A 21,639-nucleotide genomic window follows, 5' to 3' on the forward strand; every position below is an offset into this window, starting at 1 on the left:
TGGCCTTTGTGCTTTCAGGCGATTCTCCTCTGCCTCCCATCTTGCAGTCAGAGCGCTGGGATTATGGTGGTGTCCCCTGGATGCCACTGTGCCCAGCTCTCTATGGTTCCAGGGTTTGAGTTCAGGTGGTCAGGCTTGCACAACCATGCAGTGTTACAGCTGAGCCATCTCTGGCATTGTCTGTCATAGCTCTCCTGATGGTGTGAGGCAGTCACTCTCACTCCTGATATTGGTAGCTTGTTTCTTCTCCCTCTTCCCCTCCCTCCCTCCTTCTCTCCCTCCCTCCCTCCCTCCCTCCTTCCTTCTCTCCCTCCCTTCCTCTCTCTCTCCCTCCCTCCCCCCTCTTTCTTTCTAAGTTTTATTGATTTTTATTGAACTTTGTAGAGAACCAATGGGAGCTCCTTAGCTTTCCCTGCCTCCTGACTCCAGTTCTGTGCAGTCCTTCGTTACTCCCTCCTGCTTGTTTGGAATCAGCTCTTGTGATAAACACTAAGGTCTTTGCTGTAAATGTCTTGGGTGCCGTTTTAACAGCATTTCACTCTGGCGTATGTCAGTCCCAGATGTTTTATTGTCCTCTGCCTCAGTGTACCTAGAGGTGTGTAACACAGTATCTAGGAGTTAAAAGTGTAGCTCACTTGGTAGAGTGCCTTCCTAGAGTACATGAAGCCCTGGGTTTGATCCCCAGCGTTGTGTGGCCCATGCCTGTGACTGCAGTGATGGGAGGTAGAAGCAGCAGGTTCATGGTTAGCCTCAGCTACACACTGGGCTCTGGGCCAGCCTGAGCTACGGAGACCCGTCTCCAAAAACAAAATCTGGAGAACTTCCAAATACTGTTCTCTGTTTGAGTCCATGAACTAAGAGCATATGTTTTATAATTTAAATAGGCACAGTCAACTAAGCTGGGCATACAGAGTGAATATTAAATGTGGCCTTGAGTAGGTGTGTTCTGTTCTCATTGCCTATCATGTTCTATAAATGTTCACCCACGATAGTATTGGGGTTTTCTATAGTCCTTGTTTTTCAGTACCTTGACCCTTTTTCCCCCTAATTGTATCTATGTGTATGAGTATCTGGTTTGCATGTATGTGTGTATCACCTGCATGCCTGGTGTTCAGAAGAGGGGTGGACCCCTGGAACTATTCTCATGAGGTTGTGAGCTGCCCGACGTGAGGGTGGGAACAGAACTGAGGTCTTCTACCGGACAGTGAGTCTTCTAACCCATGAGCCGTCTCTCCAGCCCCTGGCATCTTTTTTTTTTTTTTTTTTTTTTAAACTTTTTTTTTTTTAATTAACTTGAGTATTTCTTATATACATTTCTTTTTTTCTTTTTTTCGGAGCTGGGGACCGAACCCAGGGCCTTGCACTTCCTAGGCAAGTGCTCTACCACTGAGCTAAATCCCCCACCCCCAGCCCCTGGCATCTTATTTTATCAGATATTAAGGAAACAAATCCAAGTCCTTTGAATTTAGGTGTTTTTCTTTTTTTTTCTATTAGTATTTGCTTTTTGTGGCTTTTAAGATCCATTTTTATTACTTTTAGGGGATGTGCAGGTGTCTGTGGGCCATCAGATTCCTGTGGCACTGGAGTGACAGGTGGCTATGAGGCAATGACATAGGTGCTGGGGACCAACTCGGGTCCTCTGCAAGAGCAGCTTCCCTCCACCTCTGGGCTATCTCCCTAGCCTCCTGCTTCATCCTGTGTGAAGCCTTGTTTTTCTTGTTGTTCTGTGTCTTTTGACCCACACTTTTTGGATTTTGTTTTGAGATAGGATTTCACTGTGTAGCCTTGGCTAACCTGAAACTCACTGCGTAGTTCCAGGCTGGCCTTGAACTCATATTCACCTGTCTCTTGACTTCCAAGTGCTGGGATTGCAGCCATGCTCAGTCCAACTCAGCTCAGCTCCCGTGCTTTTTTAGTTTTGATTGACACATACTTGCAGACTGAGTGCAGTGTGATCCTCTGACTGTGTGCCCTGAGCAGTCTGGGTGACGCTCCGCCCCTCTGCGGCAGTTCTCCTCTTTGAGGCATTCTGAGATGGATTGTGGTTACTTTTCAATGTTCTGATTTTCTTAGTTAATGTATGAAATAGTAGGTTTCATGGAGCAGTCTGAGGCGCTTTACGAACCATAGAACATGTAGAATCATTATATATCCTTTGTGTTATCAGTCCGACCCCACGGGCAATGTTTCTGCTATGACGTACTTATTTGATATTAACAGACACTCCACCCTCGTGGAATAGCATTGCTGTAATAGATTGTATTCCATCCTTTTACTTTTAACCTATTTGTATCTTCAGAGTTAAAGTGAGTTCCTTGTAGACAACATACACAGTGGTCAGGGTTGGGTTTGTTTTTAATTTAGTTTGACAGTCTGCCGTTTCACAGGCAAACCCAGGTCCTCTTTGCCTGTGTGAATAAGGTTTTGTGGGCACAGGGCCAAGCCTGTCCCTTTATTGCCATGGCTGCTGTCACACTATAGATGCTGAGTTTGCTGACCCGGGATTTAGACTCTGCATTTAGTGTTGTTGATGGCCAGATTTAAAGCTCCTGTGCGACTGTTGGCTTGGCATTTGTCAGACCTCTTCTTGCCCTCTTATTTTTTAAGCCGTCTCCACTGGGATGAATGGGGTGTCTTTCATTCCAAGTGATCTCATTTGTTAGCTCGACAGCCGTAGTCCTCTGACTTTGCTTAGAGCAGTCACAGAATTAGCACAGGAAATGACCCTGGCATTTGTTGGTTCTTACTCTAACCTCATTTTCTAGAATGTAAGCTTTCTGACCTCTGAATCAGAGAGTGCATATGCTTTATATCCCTTGACCCTTTATAGAAAATACATATGGGGAAAAAACTCATTTGCCCATGTGAGTAAACAAAATGGATTTCCTATTCATGGTTTAAATTGGAAGTAGATTAAATTGTATTTTGGGAAACATCAACCTGTCTGGTATGTTCATTAATTCACGTGGAATCATTTGGTTTTTTTTAATTAATTTTTTTATTTTCGTGTGGTGTGTGTGTGTGTGTGTGTGTGTGTGTGTGTGTTCAGGCACATGTGACATAGGGCATATGTGGCAGTCAGAGGACAGCTTACAGGGGCCATTTCTTTCCTTTCATCATGTGGGTCCTGGGGATCGGATTCAGGGTGCCAGGCCTTTGCTCCTTGAGAGAGACATCAGGGTGGTTGTCACTCCTGGAGGCTGTGATGAGAGGGGTTCTAACATAAGTTCTGTCTTGCAGGCAACCATCAATATTGTTCTTGATCGGGTTGGGAAAACTGACCCTGTCACCAGAGGCATCGAGATCACTGTGAATTATCTGGGAATCCAGTTCGATGTAAGAGCCATGTAGATCCTGGTTTAAGCTTCCTTCTGCTCCTTCCAGCCATAGCCTGACACTCTGGCTTTAAGTCCTGAACTTTGGTCCATTTGTCCTCTGCATGTGTTACAGCTCACATGGCACATTTGTAAACAACCAGATTTAGCTTTCTTATTGTAAAACTGTGAACAGTGACTGTACTGAGTTTCATGGGTACTTCCTGCTGCTACAGGTCCCACTTGGCCTGCCCATAGCTATCTATCACTTGGCCAGTTTCTGCCAACCAAGTATCTAGATCTTTCTCTGTGATATTCAATGAGCTCTTCAAACTCACAACTCACCTTTGATCTCTTGGTAGAAAATTAACAACTAATTTGTGTTCTGAAGTAGAACAGAAATGAAAAAAAAAAAAAAAAAAGATCTCTATCAGTCAAGTAAGGTGGACCTTGGACCAAAGTTGTTTTGTACAAAATAGGGATTTTTAAAAAGCCACTTCTTCCTATTTCATAAAACACAGCTTATCTGGGGTCAGCATCTGTATTCAGAATACACTTCCACGTGACATCGTTCAGGCGATGAACTACTAACTGTAGGACTGGTGTCACGTCTCTGTCCTGGCGTGGACCATTTGGCCGACTCTGCCCGGGGATGTGATAACCTGTTCTTCCTGTTCTGATGGCAGGTGAAATTCTGGTCTCAGCACATTTCCTTCATTCTGGTTGGAATAATCATTGTCACGTCCATCAGAGGACTGCTGATAACACTTACCAAGGTATGTCGTGTCGCCGTGTTTAAAGGGCCTTATTTAATAATGTGGCTTCTGAGTTAGGTCCTCAGCAACAGTCTGAACACCTCAGACAACACACACAAAAGAAGATTCTCTGTCAGCTGTGGGTAAAGGATGACTACCCACAGACACATTCCAACGGTACAAAGGCTCACTCCAGCCTGTTCACTGATCTGTGGTAACCAGGCTTGGCACGGGGTATTCAGCAGATGCATAGGAAAAAATGACTGAGACAGACACTCAAGGTTCCAGTGGTTTCAAACCACAGAGAGGAAGACAGTGAAGTGGGGACAGAGCACGCAGCTCTTTCTTTGCAACATAAAGCAGGCCACGTGGTGGGGAAAAGTGGGTCCTCCCTAATGATGCAGACCCTGAAAGGAGATAGGGAGGAAGGACTCCAGGCAGCTAGCACATTCTGGAAAGAACTCGAGCCCCTTGGCAGCTACAGGTGCCTGGAGTGGTCCCAGATGGCTGGTCTGTTGTGCTGATGCTGGGACCTTACAGGTTCTGAAACCTGACAGCCGAAGTTCCCTTGTTGAGTCACATAAACCTGACAGCCATCTTGGGGAAACTGTGTTGTATTCTAAGTCCTCTCTGTAGTCTTAACTTCCAACCCTGCTGTAGTTTTTGTGCCGTGAAAGAAGGTAACGGCAGCGCGCTGTCACGACAGGAGCTTGCTGACCTGTGCTCATCTCCCTTCCTTTACAGTTCTTTTACGCCATCTCCAGCAGTAAGTCCTCCAATGTCATCGTCCTGCTCTTAGCACAGATAATGGTAAGTTTAAAGACATGAAGACGGCCGTATGTCTACAGTTGTAAAGGACCAAAATGTGATACTTTGTGGGGGAGGGTTTTTGTTAAAATAAAGTCTATGTAGTCCACATTGGCCTCAAATACTCACTGTAGTGAAGGGTGGCCTTGAACTCCTGATCGTTCTGTCTCTCAAGTGCTGGGACTTCGGGCTTGCATGCATACCCAGCTTAGAAATGTTTGGGATTTGGTTTTTTGTTTTCTTTGGGGGTAGAGGGGTATACATGTGAATCCAGTTGCCCATTGACTCCCAAAGAGGGTATCTGATCCCCTGGAGTTAATAGGCAGTTGTAAACCACCCAGTGTATGTTCTGGGAATCAAACTTGGGTTATCAGTAAAAGCAGTACCTGCACATATAACCACTGAGCCATTTCTACAGCCCAAAAATTTTTTAATTGGTTTAACATGGGCCAGTACAATGGCCTGCTCAGTGGCTAATGGTGGTGGCCTCCAGGCCTGATGACCTGAGCTCGGTACCTAGACCCATGTGGCAGAAAGCGAATCAACCCTGGCAGGTTGTCCTCTGGCTTCATGCACACTGAGGAAGACGCACACCAGCACAGCTCTGTGTGCAAATGATTAAGAAATTTCATTGTATGTGTTTGGCAATTTGGCCTACATGTATGTATATAAACCATGTGTGTGCTTGATGCCCATAGTGACTAGAAGTGTTAGACCCCTGGGACTAGAGGTACAGATGATGTGAACCACCATGGGATGCTAGGAATCAAGCCCATAATGAAAAAGTAGCCAGACTTAACCACTGGGCTCTCTTTCTAGCCCCAATAAATAACTTAAAGTTCGCACTGGCCTGCCTCTCAAACCAGAGTGGCTTCTGAATTTGTTGGCTCGACTTTGCAGGGAATGTACTTTGTGTCCTCTGTACTGCTGATCCGAATGAGCATGCCCCCAGAATACCGCACCATAATCACAGAAGTCCTCGGCGAGCTTCAGTTCAACTTCTATCACCGCTGGTTTGACGTCATCTTCCTGGTCAGTGCCCTCTCCAGCATATTGTTCCTCTACCTGGCTCACAAGCAGGCACCAGAGAAGCATATGGCCCCTTGAACTCAGGCCGCCTGCCAACTTCAGGAAAGAAGACGCAGTGGGGATGCCAGAGCCTAGAGCTCTTGAGAACAGGCATCGCTGTAAGGTCTGTTCTGCCTCAGGCGCATATGCCTACTTCCTCCTGAGGTACTGGAGTCGTGAATAGCCTCAGCTAAGGCACAAGAAGAAGATCCACAGCACTCAGCGGGGAGCATGTATGGATCTGAGGCTGTGCAAAGTGAGGAGGAGAGGGCCAGGGCTGAGAATATCCGGGAGCTCCTGCGTGGATGGCTTCCCTTGAAAATACTAGTAAAATCAGAGTTTGTAACACTTTGGCCTTGGGGTCACTTGTCCACACAGCTTGGTATTATGCTATTGTGGTCTAACGTGAACTGCGTCTCTCCTCCTCGCCCAGCTTCACCCCATAGAAATAACCGAAAGGCTGTCTGTTCTTTCCTGGGAAAGGGATGATAAGCAGCAGATAGGTTTTACCAAAAGGAATTTAGGTATAGCAGTTTTTATTTCGTTTTCAATTCGGGAAGAGTGATGCCCCACGCTGACCCAGCAGTGCGCTCCCTCACTCAGGTTGGCTCTCCCTCCACCTCAAATTCTCAAATGCAACGTAAGAAAATGCTGAAGTATGTTTCCTGGAGGCCTCCTTTTATTACTGAGGCTGTAGTGTGTATTCTGCCATGTTTTGGGCTTCTGGAAGCAAATGAGAAAGCATGAAATGTTCTTATCAGACACTGTTGAGAGTCTGTTAACCAACAGGGAAGTTGCAAGCCACTCAAACAGGCTTAATAATGCTCTTAGCCCCAGCACTGCTACGAAAGCACACCTCTGTACCAAAGGTCTGCTGGGTACTTTAATCATCATCACTCACAAGACACAAACGAATCATCCCAGTGCTCAAGCCCACAGAAGTAAGACGTTTCATCAGAGTTTCATCAACAGAAGTGAAAAGTTGCACGTTGGAAGATACCACATAGAAAGAACTGGAACCCAGCCCTCCCTCCAGCTAAGCTGAGCATAAATAAGCAGCCTGCAGTAGCAGCCCTTACAGCAGCAGACAGACAGACAGTCCGCAGTTTCGGTCAGGGACTGATGGTTCTGAGGAGGTCTGGCAGGGTCCGAGGGGCTCCTTCCTCAGACCACGAGGGGAAGCGTCGTTTGTTCTCCTCACATCGCCGTGTCTTCAGAGTTGGAAGACGAGTGGGAGGCTGCGCTGAGAGCCTGTGTAGAAGGAGAAAGCACGGGTTTACCACAGCAGGGGAGAGCGAGGCTGATCTGGAGCTGGCAGGCCTTAAGTCAGGGAGAGCCCTGCACCTCTAGAAGATGTGATCCAAGTCTTCACTCAACTCATTCCCAAATTACTGTGTAACACAGCAAGTGTCTCATTGTCTGTGTATACATACAGACATGCGCAGTCAGTCAGTCTGGACCACTGTAGTACTCTCATTGGCACCACCTATCAGTAGAGTTACTACAATGGAAAACTATAGACTTTCTCACCAGAGGCCTGACTGCTCCGACTCTCCTATGAACCTGGTGTCAGTTCACCTTTGAAACTCAGGTTTGTCTATGAAGAGAAAATTGACCAGAAAAAAGTCTTCTGACAAAAATAATTGTAATCCCTGCCACTTACTGACATGGAGCCTAACTGGTAAGCCCTGTGTTTTACTCACTGAGCCAGGCACAGTTCAGATACTTCCATTCTGAAACAAGCATACACGTTATCCATGGTTTATTAGTCGGAACGCTGAAACACAGGCCAGGACCTGGTCCTGCGTCATCCAGTCGGGTTTCTCGGTGGGCTCTGTGATTTTGATAAAGTGCTTTCACTGTCTAACCACCAACTGCATGCTAAAAATCTATACACAACGCCACAACCCTGGCACTCAGAAGACTGAGACAAGAGGATTGCAAGTTCTAGACCAGCCTGGGCTCCACTATGAGGCCACGTTTCTAAGAAGACAATAAATTTGTCCTCATAACTACCTCCTCTCCTCACAAGATCCTGGCAGCTTGGCTACCCTGTGCTACTGTGGGCAACACAGGCATGAGGCACTGGCTGGGGACTACCCCGGGAAGCAGGGCACCGAGCACAGTCACCACTCACTCGGTCTCTTGCTGGGTGGGAGGAGTCTTGCGTGGACTCTGCTGAGTCATGCTCCGTCTCTCCTTTTGCATCAGGACCAGCCACCAGGGGGTCCGCCAAGGAAGAAAGGATGGGGATTTTCTTAGCTTGAAAATAGCTGTAGGCCACCTTTCCACAGACCAACAGAGTGACGTGCTCCCCGCTGCTCTTGATTCTCTCCACCACTCTGTCATAGGGTTCATCTTGCACATTCTCCCCATTCACTTCAATGATGATGTCCTCATTCTCCAGCCCTGCCTTGTCAGCAGGGCCACCCTGCTGTACCTATGAACAGAAGTTCTGAATGTCAGTTCCAAACATGGAAGAGGGTGTGCCAGGCAGCTTCCCTCCTGATGAGTCTCAGTACTTCTTAACCACATCTCTCTCCTTGATGGGCCCCACCCCTGAACTCTAGGGAGCTCAGCCACAATGGCCAAGTCCTGCTGGGACATCTGCTGGGCTGAAGGTGTCAGACCCCCTTCCCACCTGGAAGCTGCAGGGCAGCCTCACCACCCTTCCCTACAGGGTACAGGCACCGTGCACATCCACAGCAGCAGACAAGGGAAGTGTGACCACTGTTAGTGTCGTGGCAGCTGTGGCTTGCACTGGAAGTTCCATCCCAACTGGCTGTGTGAACTAGTTACCGTACCTCCTTGACAAAGGAGCCTGGCTGGCCCCGAATGGCGTTCAGGTGAAAGCCGTAGCTATCGTCCTCTTTAGTCAGCCTGCAGAGCTTGGGTTTATGATCCCCCGAGTCCTCTGTGGTAGCTGAGCCTGGGGCCTCCAGAGGAGCAGAGATGGGAGCTGGGGCTTCCTTCACAGAACCATTAGGCAGTTCTTGACTTTGGCAGTAGAGAAGTGGAGAGAAACGAGCCTTTCGAAAATAAAGGGAAAAAATACCCATCTGAGCAATTACACTTCATTGAATGTCATGGCCTAATACACAGCATGCCATACATGTATGTTCCTCCTCAATCATAGAGTCTAAAGTTTCTTTACTAATGCCAGAGAAGGAAAAACATATACACAGACAACACATACATGTGCATACCATAGAAACTGTACAGTTCTGCACCAGACCCCAAAACTGTCTAACAGCATTCTAAGCTTAACTCCACAAAAACAGGCGAATCACTGAACGCTGTCTATACTCCCCTTTAGGGAGACACCTTTGGCGGGCTATCCCAAGGCCCTGTTCTGCCTGCCCTTCAGTAAGATAGTCTTCGAGCATGTTATAGAAACTAAAGGACAAGACATTTTTGTACTAACTTTGTGAGGATCAGCTCTACTGAGATAAATGGGAGGGGTGACCAAATGGCAGCAAAAGCAAATCCCATCCCCCAGCTGCCGGCTCCCAGGGCCGTGAGGAAAGCAGTGACAGCTGTGAGCACAGAGACAGAACAGGAAGCTGGTCTGTCTGTCTGTCTGTCTGTTCATATGCTTGTGCATGCACACCCCTGCAGTCTGTCTGTCCTGGTCTCCAGCAGTTTCCTTCTGCCCCTTGCTCCCCAGTCACACCTTCTCACTCTGAGACAGAGGCCTGAAGCTCACTCATCAGTGGTGTAGCCTGACCTGCCAAGCCCTCCAGTACTGAGACTGGGCCACTGCTCAGCAAGTCAGCAGCAGCCTGGGATCAAAGTGCCTGCCTCAGAGGAGAGAGGACTTCCCAGCTAGGCTAACTCCCCACCCCAGTTTTTTTAATCTTATTTTAATAGAGTTAACTGGTGAGGATTTGGCTTGAGTTAGGGTAGATGTGGATACTGTATCCAGGGTATTTGTTAGAAAACAAGCCATCCAGCAGCCAGGCCCCACGCCGTCCTTAGTGATGTCTTTACAAACGCTCCACCTGGGGCTCAACCATGGAACCATCCAGTGAGTCATCACCCAGCAGGGTCTTCCTCACTACCCGCAGGCTTAGCAGCTGTGTCACCTGGGATGAACTGCTGGTGTCCGCACACAAGCATGAAAGGGCCACCCGGGTGGCCCTTATCCATCCTTCTGAGAAAATCTAGCCTGTCATGAATCTAGCTGTTTGGGAACTGTAGAAGTGTTTGCCTTATTAGCGCTGAATGTCAGAGATCCACCCCACCCCCACACCAGCCTTAGAGGATGGGGCAGACTCCCCTCTCACGTTAACCGAAACAGGGAAATACACTTGCATCATTCTGGAACTATTCTATAGATCTTATTTTCAGGAATTACACAAAACCCTCAATGCCAGCATCAGCTTACATCAAAACTGGCTTGCAAAAGTCAGCTGCCCCATTTCTAACAGCTACAGTTGTTCATAAACCAAAATTAGCCCTCTGTAGCTTATGTCATGGGAACAACCTTTCCAGTTATTTTCTTTCTTTTAAAAACAAACAGGTGTGTTCAGGCTACAGAGTGACAGTGCTTGTTGCCCGCCAGCCTGTCACATGCTCAAGTCTGTCCCTCTTCTCTAAAGCTCTTGTTGCTTCAAGGTAACACCCACCCCCGCTGACATCACCATTTTGGTTGCTGGACTAGTCATAGCAGGTTCTTAGGACTGGACAGTATGAATTCAGTGAGCATAGATGTGGGACACCCACATGCTGTAAATAGTCTACCCACTACCCTCCATGCTGCCTTAAGCCAAGAGAGTGGGGGCTCAGGACAGCGTGCCCAGCATTTCATTACCAGCGCATCCATGGCGCTGTGACTGGCTGACCCAGTGCAGTGAGCCAGCTATAGAAGTTTAAACTTTTTTCTCAGGGGGGAGGGGCAACTTTTAGATTATTGAATATGCACCCAGCACTTCCTATTCCAACAATTTTCAAGTTAGAATGGTATTTTAAAAGCATCCATAGTTCATTTTGTTTTTACTCCTCCTAATCTGATTAGGAGGGTGTGTGTTCATGGGCGTGCAGGTACACACATGCATGCAGAAGACAACTTGAGTGCCATTCCTCAGGTGTCCTTCCACTTTTGCCTTTTCTAGGACAGGGCCCCTCAATGGCCTGGCCCCCTCAATGACCTGATACCCGCATTAGGCTAGACTGGCCAGCCATTGGCCCCAGGAACCCTCCTGACCCCATCTCTCCAGCCGTAGGATTACACCACACACCACACACCAGGTTCTGCTGCAAGGTGTTGGGGATCAAATCCTCATACAAAGCAAGCACTCTACCCACTGAGCTATGCCCAGGCCCTGGCTGGGCACTTCGAATATTAATTGCATTGTCCTGTCAATTATCCATCATTCCTTTAAATCCTCTGAAAACATTTTAGATATGTATACCATTTCTCCTTCCCAAGGTGATAAACCAGGATAGGAACAATAGTGTGTGTGGGTGTGTGGGTGTGTGTGTGTGTGTGTGTGTGTGTCCATGTGTATGATTAGAGACTTCTGCTCAGGTTAGCATCCCAATACCAAAGATTCTCTAACTAGCTGATACATTCTTTTTCAATTCTTTCTGTTTACAAAAGTATCTTGAAATCAAGAGTTTTGGAGAAAGGGTATGGTCAGATGAATCGAGTCTGAGAACTTGAGTTTAAATACTGATATGAGTATCTGCTAAGTTGGGTGCCTCCATAAGTCATCTGGTGTCTAAGCATGGTCTCAGAACTATAAAAAGAGGCTGGTGTCACCACCCATACTCACCTCCCTGCGCCATGCCCCTGAGGAGCCTCTGTTACTGTGTAGGGCATAGAAGACTCATCTGTCCATCCCTGTGACCAACATCCAGCAAGGCAGATGGCACTTTGGCACCCAGATATCTGTTAAACTGGACTGAACCCCAGTTCTCATGATAAAATAGAAAACCTTAGTGCTGGGACTGGAGACACTCAGTGGCTGAGGCACACGGCCTTGCAAAGGACCCAGTTCAGTTTCCCGCACCCACATCAGTTCACAGGTGCCCATCACTACAGCTCCAAGGACCTAACACCCTCTTCTGGACTCCGGGCACCTGCTTTCATGAACACTTACCCACACACGACCACATGCACACATAATTTTACTTTCTTTTTTTTTTTTTTTTTTTCCGGAGCTGGGGACCGAACCCAGGGCCTTGCGGCTGCTAGGCAAGTGCTCTACCACTGAGCCAAATCCCCAGCCCCACATAATTTTAAAATAGTAAAAATAAATCTTGCAAAGCCTTAACACAATCAAGTCATAGGAAGAGTTAAGCGGAGTAAAGCTCTTCATCAGCTTGCTCTTGGTGAACCCGATTCTACCGTATTTACTGAGGACAATGAGAATTTCCGGACCACAGCAGGGTCTCTGGCGATTAAAGCTTCCGTGATGTAGAGTGGTTAGAACTACAGGTCCAGAGCCCAATGACAGAGTCTCTGGTGATCTTTAGCCTCAAGAGTGATTCCTTGCCCACCTCTAACATCCTAATAAACAAGTTGGAATGTATTCACTTAGCGAAATATTCTCCATCAACCAAAGGGCTAAATGTTGTCACATAATATCTGAGGCCTCTCTGCCTGACTAACCTGCCTCTTGATGTTTCATAAATGTATTTTTTAAGCCTTAATTTATACCTTTCTTTGTTGTGTAACTATTAAAAAAAATCCATTAAACTGCTTCCATATTGGAATTTGGACTTGGGGTAACCTGAGTCTTTATTCTCAAATGATGATCACTTACATTTAACTCCAAAATAGCATATTCCTTCTGAGGTAAGAGCTGTGGTTTTCTATCAACAACAGCAAACCAATAAACCTTTCCAGACCTTTACTCAAGATCGATGAGGCTTGCTGTCCAACAATACCACATTTATGTATCAGGGCTGAAGAGGTGGCCAGTGGTTAAGAGCACTCAACTCTTGCAGAGGACCGAGTTCAGTCCCCAGTACTCACAACAGGTGGTTCACGGTCTCCCGTAACTCCAGGAGAACTAACGCCTTCTGACCTCAGCGCCTGCCTGCACATGCCCAAACACACATGCGGACTCACTCATCAAAATGAACCTAAAACTAAATTCATTTATGTCTGTGCCAGCTTGATGCAGTCTGGGCCACCTCAGTCGGGTTTCAGATTCCTGGTCTTCCTAGCTTATCCCAGGATCAGCAAGGATAATTCTTCCACTAATTCACAAAGTCTTTGGTTCAGGATTTCGTAACTCATTTAACACGCTCTCGTCACTGCCGACTTGAGCCACAGTTTGGCCTTAATGATTACTACGCCCTTCTTTGTGAAGAACAAAGTAACCAGCCCAAAGCTGGAGGGCCTGAGTGGAGAGCGGCCGTAATGCATGAATATATGTAATGCATGAATATATGCTTTGCTGGAACTACTTACCAGGCTATAGATTCTGTCTGCCTCCTTGTCCAGCACCAACAGAGTAGTCTGGTCTCCACCGTTTCTAATCATTTCCACCACACCGTCATGATCAAGAGCTTCCACAGACTCGCCATTGACAGCAACTACCAAGTCATTGTTCTTCAAGCCAGCTGCCTCCGCTGGGCTTCCAGGTTCTATGTCCTTGATGATTTGACCTACCATCCCACAAAGGAAAGTTATCAGAATAAAAGCATCCTGAAGCCAACTCCTCCCCACACCCCAATCCTCATACCCCAGGAGCCTACAAATAAACCCGCTAGCCTTTTCCTGGAGCACACCCAGCATCTAACAGTGAAAGGATCTTAAAGGATTGAGAAAATGGTATTTACTAAGAGTCTGGTGTTTATTTTTGACAAAGTGACAGCTGGGCAAGTTTCAAGGCAGTCAGTGGGCAACCTCACAGCCACATATCTTACCCAGCAGGTAAACCACAGAGGGAACACGGGCCAGTACTAGGGAAGTAGAAGCAAGGCGGTCTCAAGTTCAAGGTCAGTCTGTACACAATGAGACCCTGATGCAAAAGGCAGGGAAGGAGGTAAAGAACACAGACTTCCATTTTAGTAAGCACTGCCCAGATTTGGGAATAATGGCCTGTGCCCCAACAAGCAAGGTTCAGCTACTAGTCCTCCATAAACAGAACAGCCCCATAGTGAAAAGTAGAAAAAGAAGGCTTATTCAACACGCCACCTTAGTAATAAGAACAAAGGTTTCTAGTGACCCCTAGAAGTCTATCTTCAGAGTCCTAAAGTGAGGCTAAGGTCCCACCCCGCACTGACACATCCCGTCTTCTCCTGCAAGGTGGTCTGATAAGCTGTGAATCCCTTCTGGGTGCCCAACACCCCCAGATTTAGGCTTTCTCTTTCTCTGGGAGAATTCCATTGAGCCAATTCTGTACAACCTGTTCAACCTTGTATTCAAAGTCATTATGTAGAGGACTCAAAGCCAGACAAGGTGTGGGTATTCACCCCACACAAATCAACAAATGCTCCAAATTTGTATTTCTTTCAGGAGAGAGCCAAGTTAGTCTTGCCTGTCTGTCCAGATCCTAAGTCTGCCAGACTACAGTGGCAACGGCGACTCTAACATCAGGTCACCCAGGGCAACCTGAGCAGCTCTCCCTCTCCCTCTCCCTTTCCCTTCTCCTCCCCCGCTGCTCCCCCTCCAATTCCCCTGTGGGGCTGGGGTAGAGCTGGGGTAGAGCTGGGGCTTGGTGAGCCAGGGACTAGAATGAGGGACTCACCTGGCCCAGTGCCTCACCTTTCTGTTCAGAGCCTGCCCTCAGATAGAAACCGTAGCCATTGCTGCCCTTCTTGATCACTACTACCCGGGGCTGGTGGGGTAGCAGTTCCAAACTGGCTGTCTCCCTCTTGAACGGTGTTTTCTGCTCACTATGGCACCTGGCAGTTTCTTTGTCCACAAGGAGGAACATGATACGGCTTCCTGACTTTTTCACCTGCAACAAGCCACAGAGATGAGGGGCAGGGCATCCACAAAGGACACTGGAAGGAAGGTTGCCATGCAGAGCAGACAATGTGAGCATTTGTACTGCTTGCTCCAACCTGACTGGTATTTGGGGAAAACATCTAACCATACAAATGGTAACAACTCAATTAGGAGCCCGAATCCTCAGCCCAGAAATATGTGCAGGTAAGAAGGACAGAATGGGATTCTAGAAAGGATTTGCTTTGGAACATAATCTATTGAGATGAGGTTGGTCAGTTTTCAAGGTTCCATGTGACCTCAACAAGAGAGTCCTAGCTCGTGCCAGGGCCTTCTAGCACCCGGCAGGTATAGTCTGTTATCCACGGCCATTCACGGGATGGAAGTACTAAATGGAGACTTCAGAAAGTATTCAAGCTTTAGGCTCTGTACTGTTTTGAGTAGTGATGGACTCCATCCCTTGCCACCCACCACCACCACCCTTGTCTGACACACCCAACCTTGGGCACTACACCTGTTAGTCACTGAACAGCGGCCATCCACAGATGGCAATGACACTAAGCCCTGTCTGTGCTGATCTTCCCTCTGCACACAAACCTGTGAGAGCTTAACTTACAAGTTGGACACAGTGACTAACAATAATAAATCAGTTATAACAATATATTGTGGTGATAGTTATTTAAACAATGAGCCACCTAGTTTTCAAGGTTCCCATTACTTGCAGATGTGGCTGACTACAAGTAACTGAAAGTGTAGTAATGGAAACAGGGGAAGAGTCCCTGCTAGCATTGCCCAAGTTACCAGAGACTCTGCGCACCCTTGACACAAAGAGGCGCCTCATCTAGATGGCTGGTCTCCCATCACACGCTCAGCCCAGCCCAGCTGATGCTACTTCCACTGAAGATGGAGGGGAAGGGAGGTGAGAAAAGTGCCATTCAGGGTCATACCTTTTCCACCACTTCCTCATGACTGGCGTTTTCTACATTTTCTCCATTCACTTCAATCAAGTGATCATCAGCCAGAACACCAGCTTTCATGGCCACGCCCTGAGGTGTTATATCAGTCAGGAACACGCCCTTTTTACCTGGAAGAAGAGAATCTACTGCAGAGAAATGCCAGTCTGGCAGGAAAGAGTTTCCTCTCAATACCTTTAGAGCTGACTCAAATAGCAAGTCTCCGTGACAAGCTGGTGAGACAACTCAGAGGGTGTCTTAGTTAGGGCTTTACTGCTGTGAACAGGCACTACAACCAAAACAACTCTTACAAGAACAACATTTAATTAGGGCTGGTTTACAGGTTCAGAGGTTCAGTCCATTAACATCAAGGTAGGAACATGGCAGCATCCAGGCAGGCATGGTGCAGGAGGAGCTGAGAGTTCTACATCTTCATCTGAAGGCTGCTAGCAGATACTGGCTTCCAGGCAGTTAGGATGAAGTCTTAAAGCCCACACCCACAGTGACTCACATACTCCAAGAGGCCACACTTTCTAATAATGCCACTCCCATGGCTGATGTCAAAGCAGTCTACAGATCTCCAACTTCTTTTTCACTTTTGTTGACTGCAACAAACTTCTTTCTCCAGGGCTGGTTCCACTCCCTGTTAGCAGCTCTCCTTAGCAGAGAGCCCACAGCTCTGGCATCTTGAACATCTTGGGGTCTTCAAGGCAACTCAATGTTACAGCTTCTTGTTTCAATATCTGGGATCCTCCGAAGGGCTGGCGTCACTTCTCCAGCTCTGCCCTCTGTAACACTCTAAGCTCAGGTTGATCTACTCCACCGCCTCTTTTGTTCCTGGTGATCAACCCATGGTACTGGCATCCCTAATACACTGGCATCTTCTGCTACAACTAGGCTTCACCAATACCCTCTCATAGACTCTTCATGGTGCCACACCTCGAATCCTTTGCATAACCCTTTCAGTCCTGGGCCATCAACTGCAACTGAGGCTGCACCTTCACCAATGGCCTTCCGTGACCTCTCACAGTGCCAAGTTTAGCTCTTTATGACCCCTTCATGTTTCAAAACCAGTACCACCTGGATGACTCTTACACATTACCAAGTACAGCTGCAGCACAAGGAACTTGGAACACAGCTTCTTTGTGCTCTCAGAAAACACTTCCCAGATTTCACCTCAATGATTCTGGTCTCTTCTTAATAACATTTCTTAGCTCCAGCTAACCAGCATCATTTGTCCCAGACATCCCTTCTATTTTTTTACTCTAAAGCCAGAGCCACATGGCCAAAGCTGCTGTGTTCTGCTGCTTTCTGGAGCTGGAACATGCCTCCCCCTTATTCTATTATTAGCTTTCTGTTTTCTGACTCCCTTTCTGCCTAAGCTTGGCTTTCCTGGAACTTGCTCTATAGATTGACTTTGAACTAAAAGATCTGCATGGCTGTCTCCTCTAATGCTGAATTTAAACTTAGCTGGGTAGGATCTTGCCCCCAAATCCCTTAATCTGTTATCTCTTAGAATATAGGTTCAGCTCCATTTCACTTCCTGGTGCCCCTCAATACTTGAACCATATACTTTATATATTTCCTTTCTAAGTTTGCTATGCTTGTTCAAAACTGATCTTCACGACACTTAACCAGAGAACAAAGTCTATGATGGGCATTCCTTTGTTAATTTAATTTAATATAAATCTCTTTACCTTAGCCTCAGGCAGACTTCAGACAAAGACAAAAAGCAGCCACATTCTTCACCAAAATATCACAAAAACAGTCTCTAGGCCACGTATTGAAATTCCCCACCAAACTCTCTTGGGCCAGGTCTGCACAGTTCAAATCAATCTTGGCAACAAAGCCTTCCATATTTCTACTAGGATAGTCTATTAAGCCCCACTTAAAGCATTCCACTGCTTTGAAATCCAAAGTCCCAAAATCCACATTCTTCTAGACAAAAGCATGGTCAGACCTATCACGTCAATATCCCAGTCCCTGTTACCAACTTCTGTCTTAGTTAGGATTTTACTGCTGTGAATGACCAAGACTACTCATAAAAACAACATTTAGGGGGTTGGGGATTTAGCCCAGTGGTAGAGCGCTTGCCAAGCAAGCGCAAGGCCCTGGGTTCGGTCCCCAGCTCCAAAAAAAAAGAAAAAAAAAAAAACATTTAGTTGGTTTGCAGGTTCAGAGGTTCAGTCCATTAACATCAAGGCAGAAGCATGGCAGTGTCCAGACAGGCATGGTGCAGGAGGAGCTGAGTTCTACATCTTCACCTAAAGGCTGCTAGCAGATACTGGCTTCCAGGCAGCTAGGATGAGGGTCTTAAAGCCCACACCCACAGTGACACACCTACTTCAACAAGGCCACACCCACTCCAACAGGGCCACACCTTCTAATAATGCCACTCTCTGGGCCAAGCATATGCAAACCATCATAAAGGGTAATGGTATCCAATACCAACTCCTACAAGTTGTTCCCAGGCCTCCATACATTGAGAATGGCATACATGCACATGCACACACACACACACACACACACACACACACACACCATTATAAATTTGAAAAATAAATATCTAGCTTTGGCCTCTTGAGCCGGAAAGCACTGATCCACACCCACACCGCAATAGCCCATCATCTGTAGATTCAGAAATCCTCTGCTCCATTCCTCCCCTCCGAACAGTACTTTCTCAGCAACCATCACGTGCTGCTAGAGTTCATAACCAGCACTGTGGCAGCTAGCAAGGTCAGAGAGAGGAGAAGGGGAGGAAAGGAAGCACGTGTATGTGGTGTGGTTTAGGTGTTAACCTGAAGGAGTGCGAGTAACAATTCTCTAGAGCCTGATAGTCCATCTAGACTGAGGGCAGCTTTCTACGGTTATATGTAATGGTGGGAGTAAGAAGCCTTTAGCTCTGCTTCCTCAAACACTAAACGGTCTTCCTGTTACCCATCAGAACCCAAGGATGGCCCCTTCAGGCCAGGAATCAGATCACACCTCCCTACAGCTCTCTCTGGAACAGGACCTGCCAGCTCTTAGTTTATGATACCTGAGTCCCCCATGCTCCTCCTCACATATGCTGTGTTGAACTAAATTCCATGATGTGAAGCATCTCACCACCCCGGAAGGTCATGAAAAGCCAGACCTCTCCTTTGTTCTAGGACTAGGAGAGAACTCTGGAAGCCAATGTCTGAGGAGGCTCCTCTAGCCTTCTTGCCACCCTTCTCATGTGGGTTTGTTGTTTCATTCATTCACTCGTTCATTTCTTCATCCCCCCCCACCTGGGATTTAAAGGGATGCCTGCCCTTCCCTTTAAGAGTCCACCAGGCTTGACTCTCTATGTATTGTGTCGTCTAATGCTCTCCCTCGAACCCCAAGGCCCCACCATGGCTCTGAGCAGCCCCCCAATTCTAATAAACCTCATTCCTGAAGGAAATTATGTGTCAATTTCTTCTCCAAGCCAATTGCTGTTTGGTTGCTTTTATATTTAACATAATCTTGTTGTAGTTTGTCATGGAAACAAATTCTCTTCATAAAGGGAAACACACAGCTCACTGTACACATTAGCACAAGAGCCAAATGAGTGGAGTGTGAATTTCGACTTTTTAGGTTTTTGTTTTCGTTTTTTTTTTTTTTAATTTTTTAATGTATGGATCCACTGTAGCTGTCAGACACACCAGAAGAGGGCATCGGATCCCATTACAGATGGTTGTGAGTCACCATGTGGTTGCTGGGAATCAAATTTAGGACCTCTGGAAGAGCAGTCAGTCTGAGCCATCTCTCCAGCCCCCTTTTAAGTTATTTTTATACATTTATTTCTGTGTGTGGACATGCATGCACACATGTGCACACATGCATGTGTGTGCATGTGCACATGCGCAAAACACACACACACACACACACACACACACACACACACACACACCACGATGTTCATGTGGAGGTCAATGTTGGATCTTTCCTTCCAACAGGCAGGGCTCTGGTGGCTATCATAGTGGGCAGCCGGCACCTTTACCCACTGACCAGCTCAGCAGCCATCTGCTTTCGTTTAACACTGTTTTACTACTAATAGATTTTTTGAGAAATACCAAGGTTCTTTGGCCCTCAGCACCACTGTGTTTAATAATAGAGCTATAGGGACTGTCTCTCATGATTAATGGCTATCTCTTGCTAGAGGTCACTTACCCTCTTAAAAGCATTTTCAGTTGGCAAATAGCCTTCTTTATCTCTCATCAAACCATGAGCAGAGAGAATGTGGGCAGGGGGACATGGCTAATGTCAGGTGATGGGTTAACACTCACCTCATGGCCCCTTCCCTGTAATAAAGCTAATTTCTGAAAGGCAATTATCTACGTGTCAGCATCTTTTCTGAACCTACCAACCTCTCCTACTTCTCTGTATAGCAATTAAAGACAGAGCCAGGCAACTAGCATGGCTCCGATTCCAGCCAGTTTCTCAGGGAAACACCAAGAATTCTGGTCAACACTGTGACACAGTATGCTCCTCTGAAACCACAGAAACAGGGCCTCAGAGTGTAGGTCAGTGACATCTTCGGACAGTTGAGGTGGGACCTCAACCGAGAGCACGAAAATATCACCAGCTTCAGCAGCAACATGGTTGTAACCTGATGACAGATGCTCAAATTTTTGCTGAGTAAATGAACACACAGCTTCTCTGGGCCACGAAAAGAGATTATCAGTCTTACTCCGTGGTAACTATCATGAAAAACCTCCTCCTTGCTTCCCTCCATCCTAGCCCTGTGGGAGCTAGAAAAGAACAACGAAGCCCTGTGGTGGTGGTGCACGCCTTTAGTCCCCCGCACTCAGGCAGGAGCATCTCTGAGTTCGAGGCCAGCCAGGTCTACAGAGCGAGTTCTAGGACAGCCAGGGCTACACGAGAAACCCTGTCTCGAAAAACCACACAAACAATAAAGAGGCACCAGCCCTTGAACTTAAAGGACCAGCCTGACAAACACTAGGGAAGAGTGCCCCACACCCCACTCTGCCCTTGCTGCTGTCCAAAGTCCCGATCTCTCTCTGTAAAACTGCAAAGAAAGGATTCCTACTGGAGAAGAGTGAAGAGAGTGACGCTGCGGTGAGCAGCTGCAGAGAAGCGGCCGCTAGCCAGCGTCTGTCTTCCTGAAGGCTGTTGTCTGGTCCCCACCCCAAGCTCACCTTGGATAGTTTTCAGAGAGAAGCCAAAGCTGTTGCCCTCCTTCACCAGGTAGCAGAGCCGTGGCTGGGCACACGTCTCCACCCCTCCATTCATCCCAAGGTCGGGTTTCTTTTCCTTCAGAGCTGGTTCCCTCGGGCTTTGATCCAGTTCTTTCAAGTCCACCTGATGTTTTACAGCCTTCTCATAGGAGTCTCCATCCAGAACCAGCAGAGTCACTGAATTCCCGCTCTTTCTGACCAGATCCACCACCTAGGAAGAAAGGGGGAGTGGTAAAGGGCACCTGCTCCCATCAACTGCAGGAGGAAGATGCTTGGCAGTGTCCCTATAGATTTCAAGGCTGACCTGATCCCCATATCCTAAACGGGGGTATCAGACACCTTCACCACAACACCGATATCTAGGGGAGGGTTAGACTGGGTCCCAGTCTACAAGGACTGGTCTTTCTCAGAGATGAGTGCTCTGGGGCAGCTGTCCTCAGCCTGTGGGTCACACCCCCTTTGGGTAGCATATCAGATATCCTGCATAACACATATTTACATTATGGTTCATAACAACAGCACAATTACAGCTATGAAGTAGTGAGGAGAATAATGTTATGGTTGGGGGTCACCACAGCATGAGGAACTGTATTAAAGGGTCTCAGCATCACAGAGGTTGAGAACATTGAGTGAGGG

At 47.2% G+C, this 21,639-nt stretch overlaps 2 protein-coding genes across 4 annotated transcripts in view; one reads left to right on the forward strand and one right to left on the reverse strand.

The window, feature by feature from the left end:
• The window catches only part of LOC116896493 (Golgi pH regulator), a 37,298-nt gene extending 30,995 nt beyond the window's left edge, over positions 1 to 6,303 (forward strand). Inside the window, exons 11-14 of the mRNA XM_032897669.1 lie at positions 3,241 to 3,336; positions 4,001 to 4,090; positions 4,814 to 4,879; positions 5,777 to 6,303. Coding sequence (XP_032753560.1) covers positions 3,241 to 3,336; positions 4,001 to 4,090; positions 4,814 to 4,879; positions 5,777 to 5,983 — 459 coding nt within the window. The 3' untranslated portion in view covers positions 5,984 to 6,303. The remainder of the gene's footprint in view (positions 1 to 3,240; positions 3,337 to 4,000; positions 4,091 to 4,813; positions 4,880 to 5,776) is intronic.
• Positions 6,304 to 6,814: 511 nt separating this feature from the next.
• The window catches only part of Pdzk1 (PDZ domain containing 1), a 31,060-nt gene continuing 16,235 nt past the window's right edge, over positions 6,815 to 21,639 (reverse strand). For 2 of the 3 annotated variants that reach the window (XM_032897666.1, XM_032897665.1), the window contains 6 exons: positions 20,965 to 21,214; positions 15,797 to 15,933; positions 14,667 to 14,862; positions 13,368 to 13,564; positions 8,749 to 8,973; positions 7,846 to 8,384 (listed from right to left, as the gene is read on the reverse strand). In XM_032897666.1, coding sequence (XP_032753557.1) covers positions 7,992 to 8,384; positions 8,749 to 8,973; positions 13,368 to 13,564; positions 14,667 to 14,862; positions 15,797 to 15,933; positions 20,965 to 21,214 — 1,398 coding nt within the window. In that variant the 3' untranslated portion in view covers positions 7,846 to 7,991. Of the gene's footprint in view, positions 7,196 to 7,845; positions 8,385 to 8,748; positions 8,974 to 13,367; positions 13,565 to 14,666; positions 14,863 to 15,796; positions 15,934 to 20,964; positions 21,215 to 21,639 lie in introns of those variants that run through there. The other variant, XM_032897667.1, reaches the window with a different exon arrangement.

This window comes from Rattus rattus, chromosome 3 (assembly GCF_011064425.1).
Source record: "Rattus rattus isolate New Zealand chromosome 3, Rrattus_CSIRO_v1, whole genome shotgun sequence".
Classification (NCBI taxonomy): domain Eukaryota; kingdom Metazoa; phylum Chordata; class Mammalia; order Rodentia; family Muridae; genus Rattus; species Rattus rattus.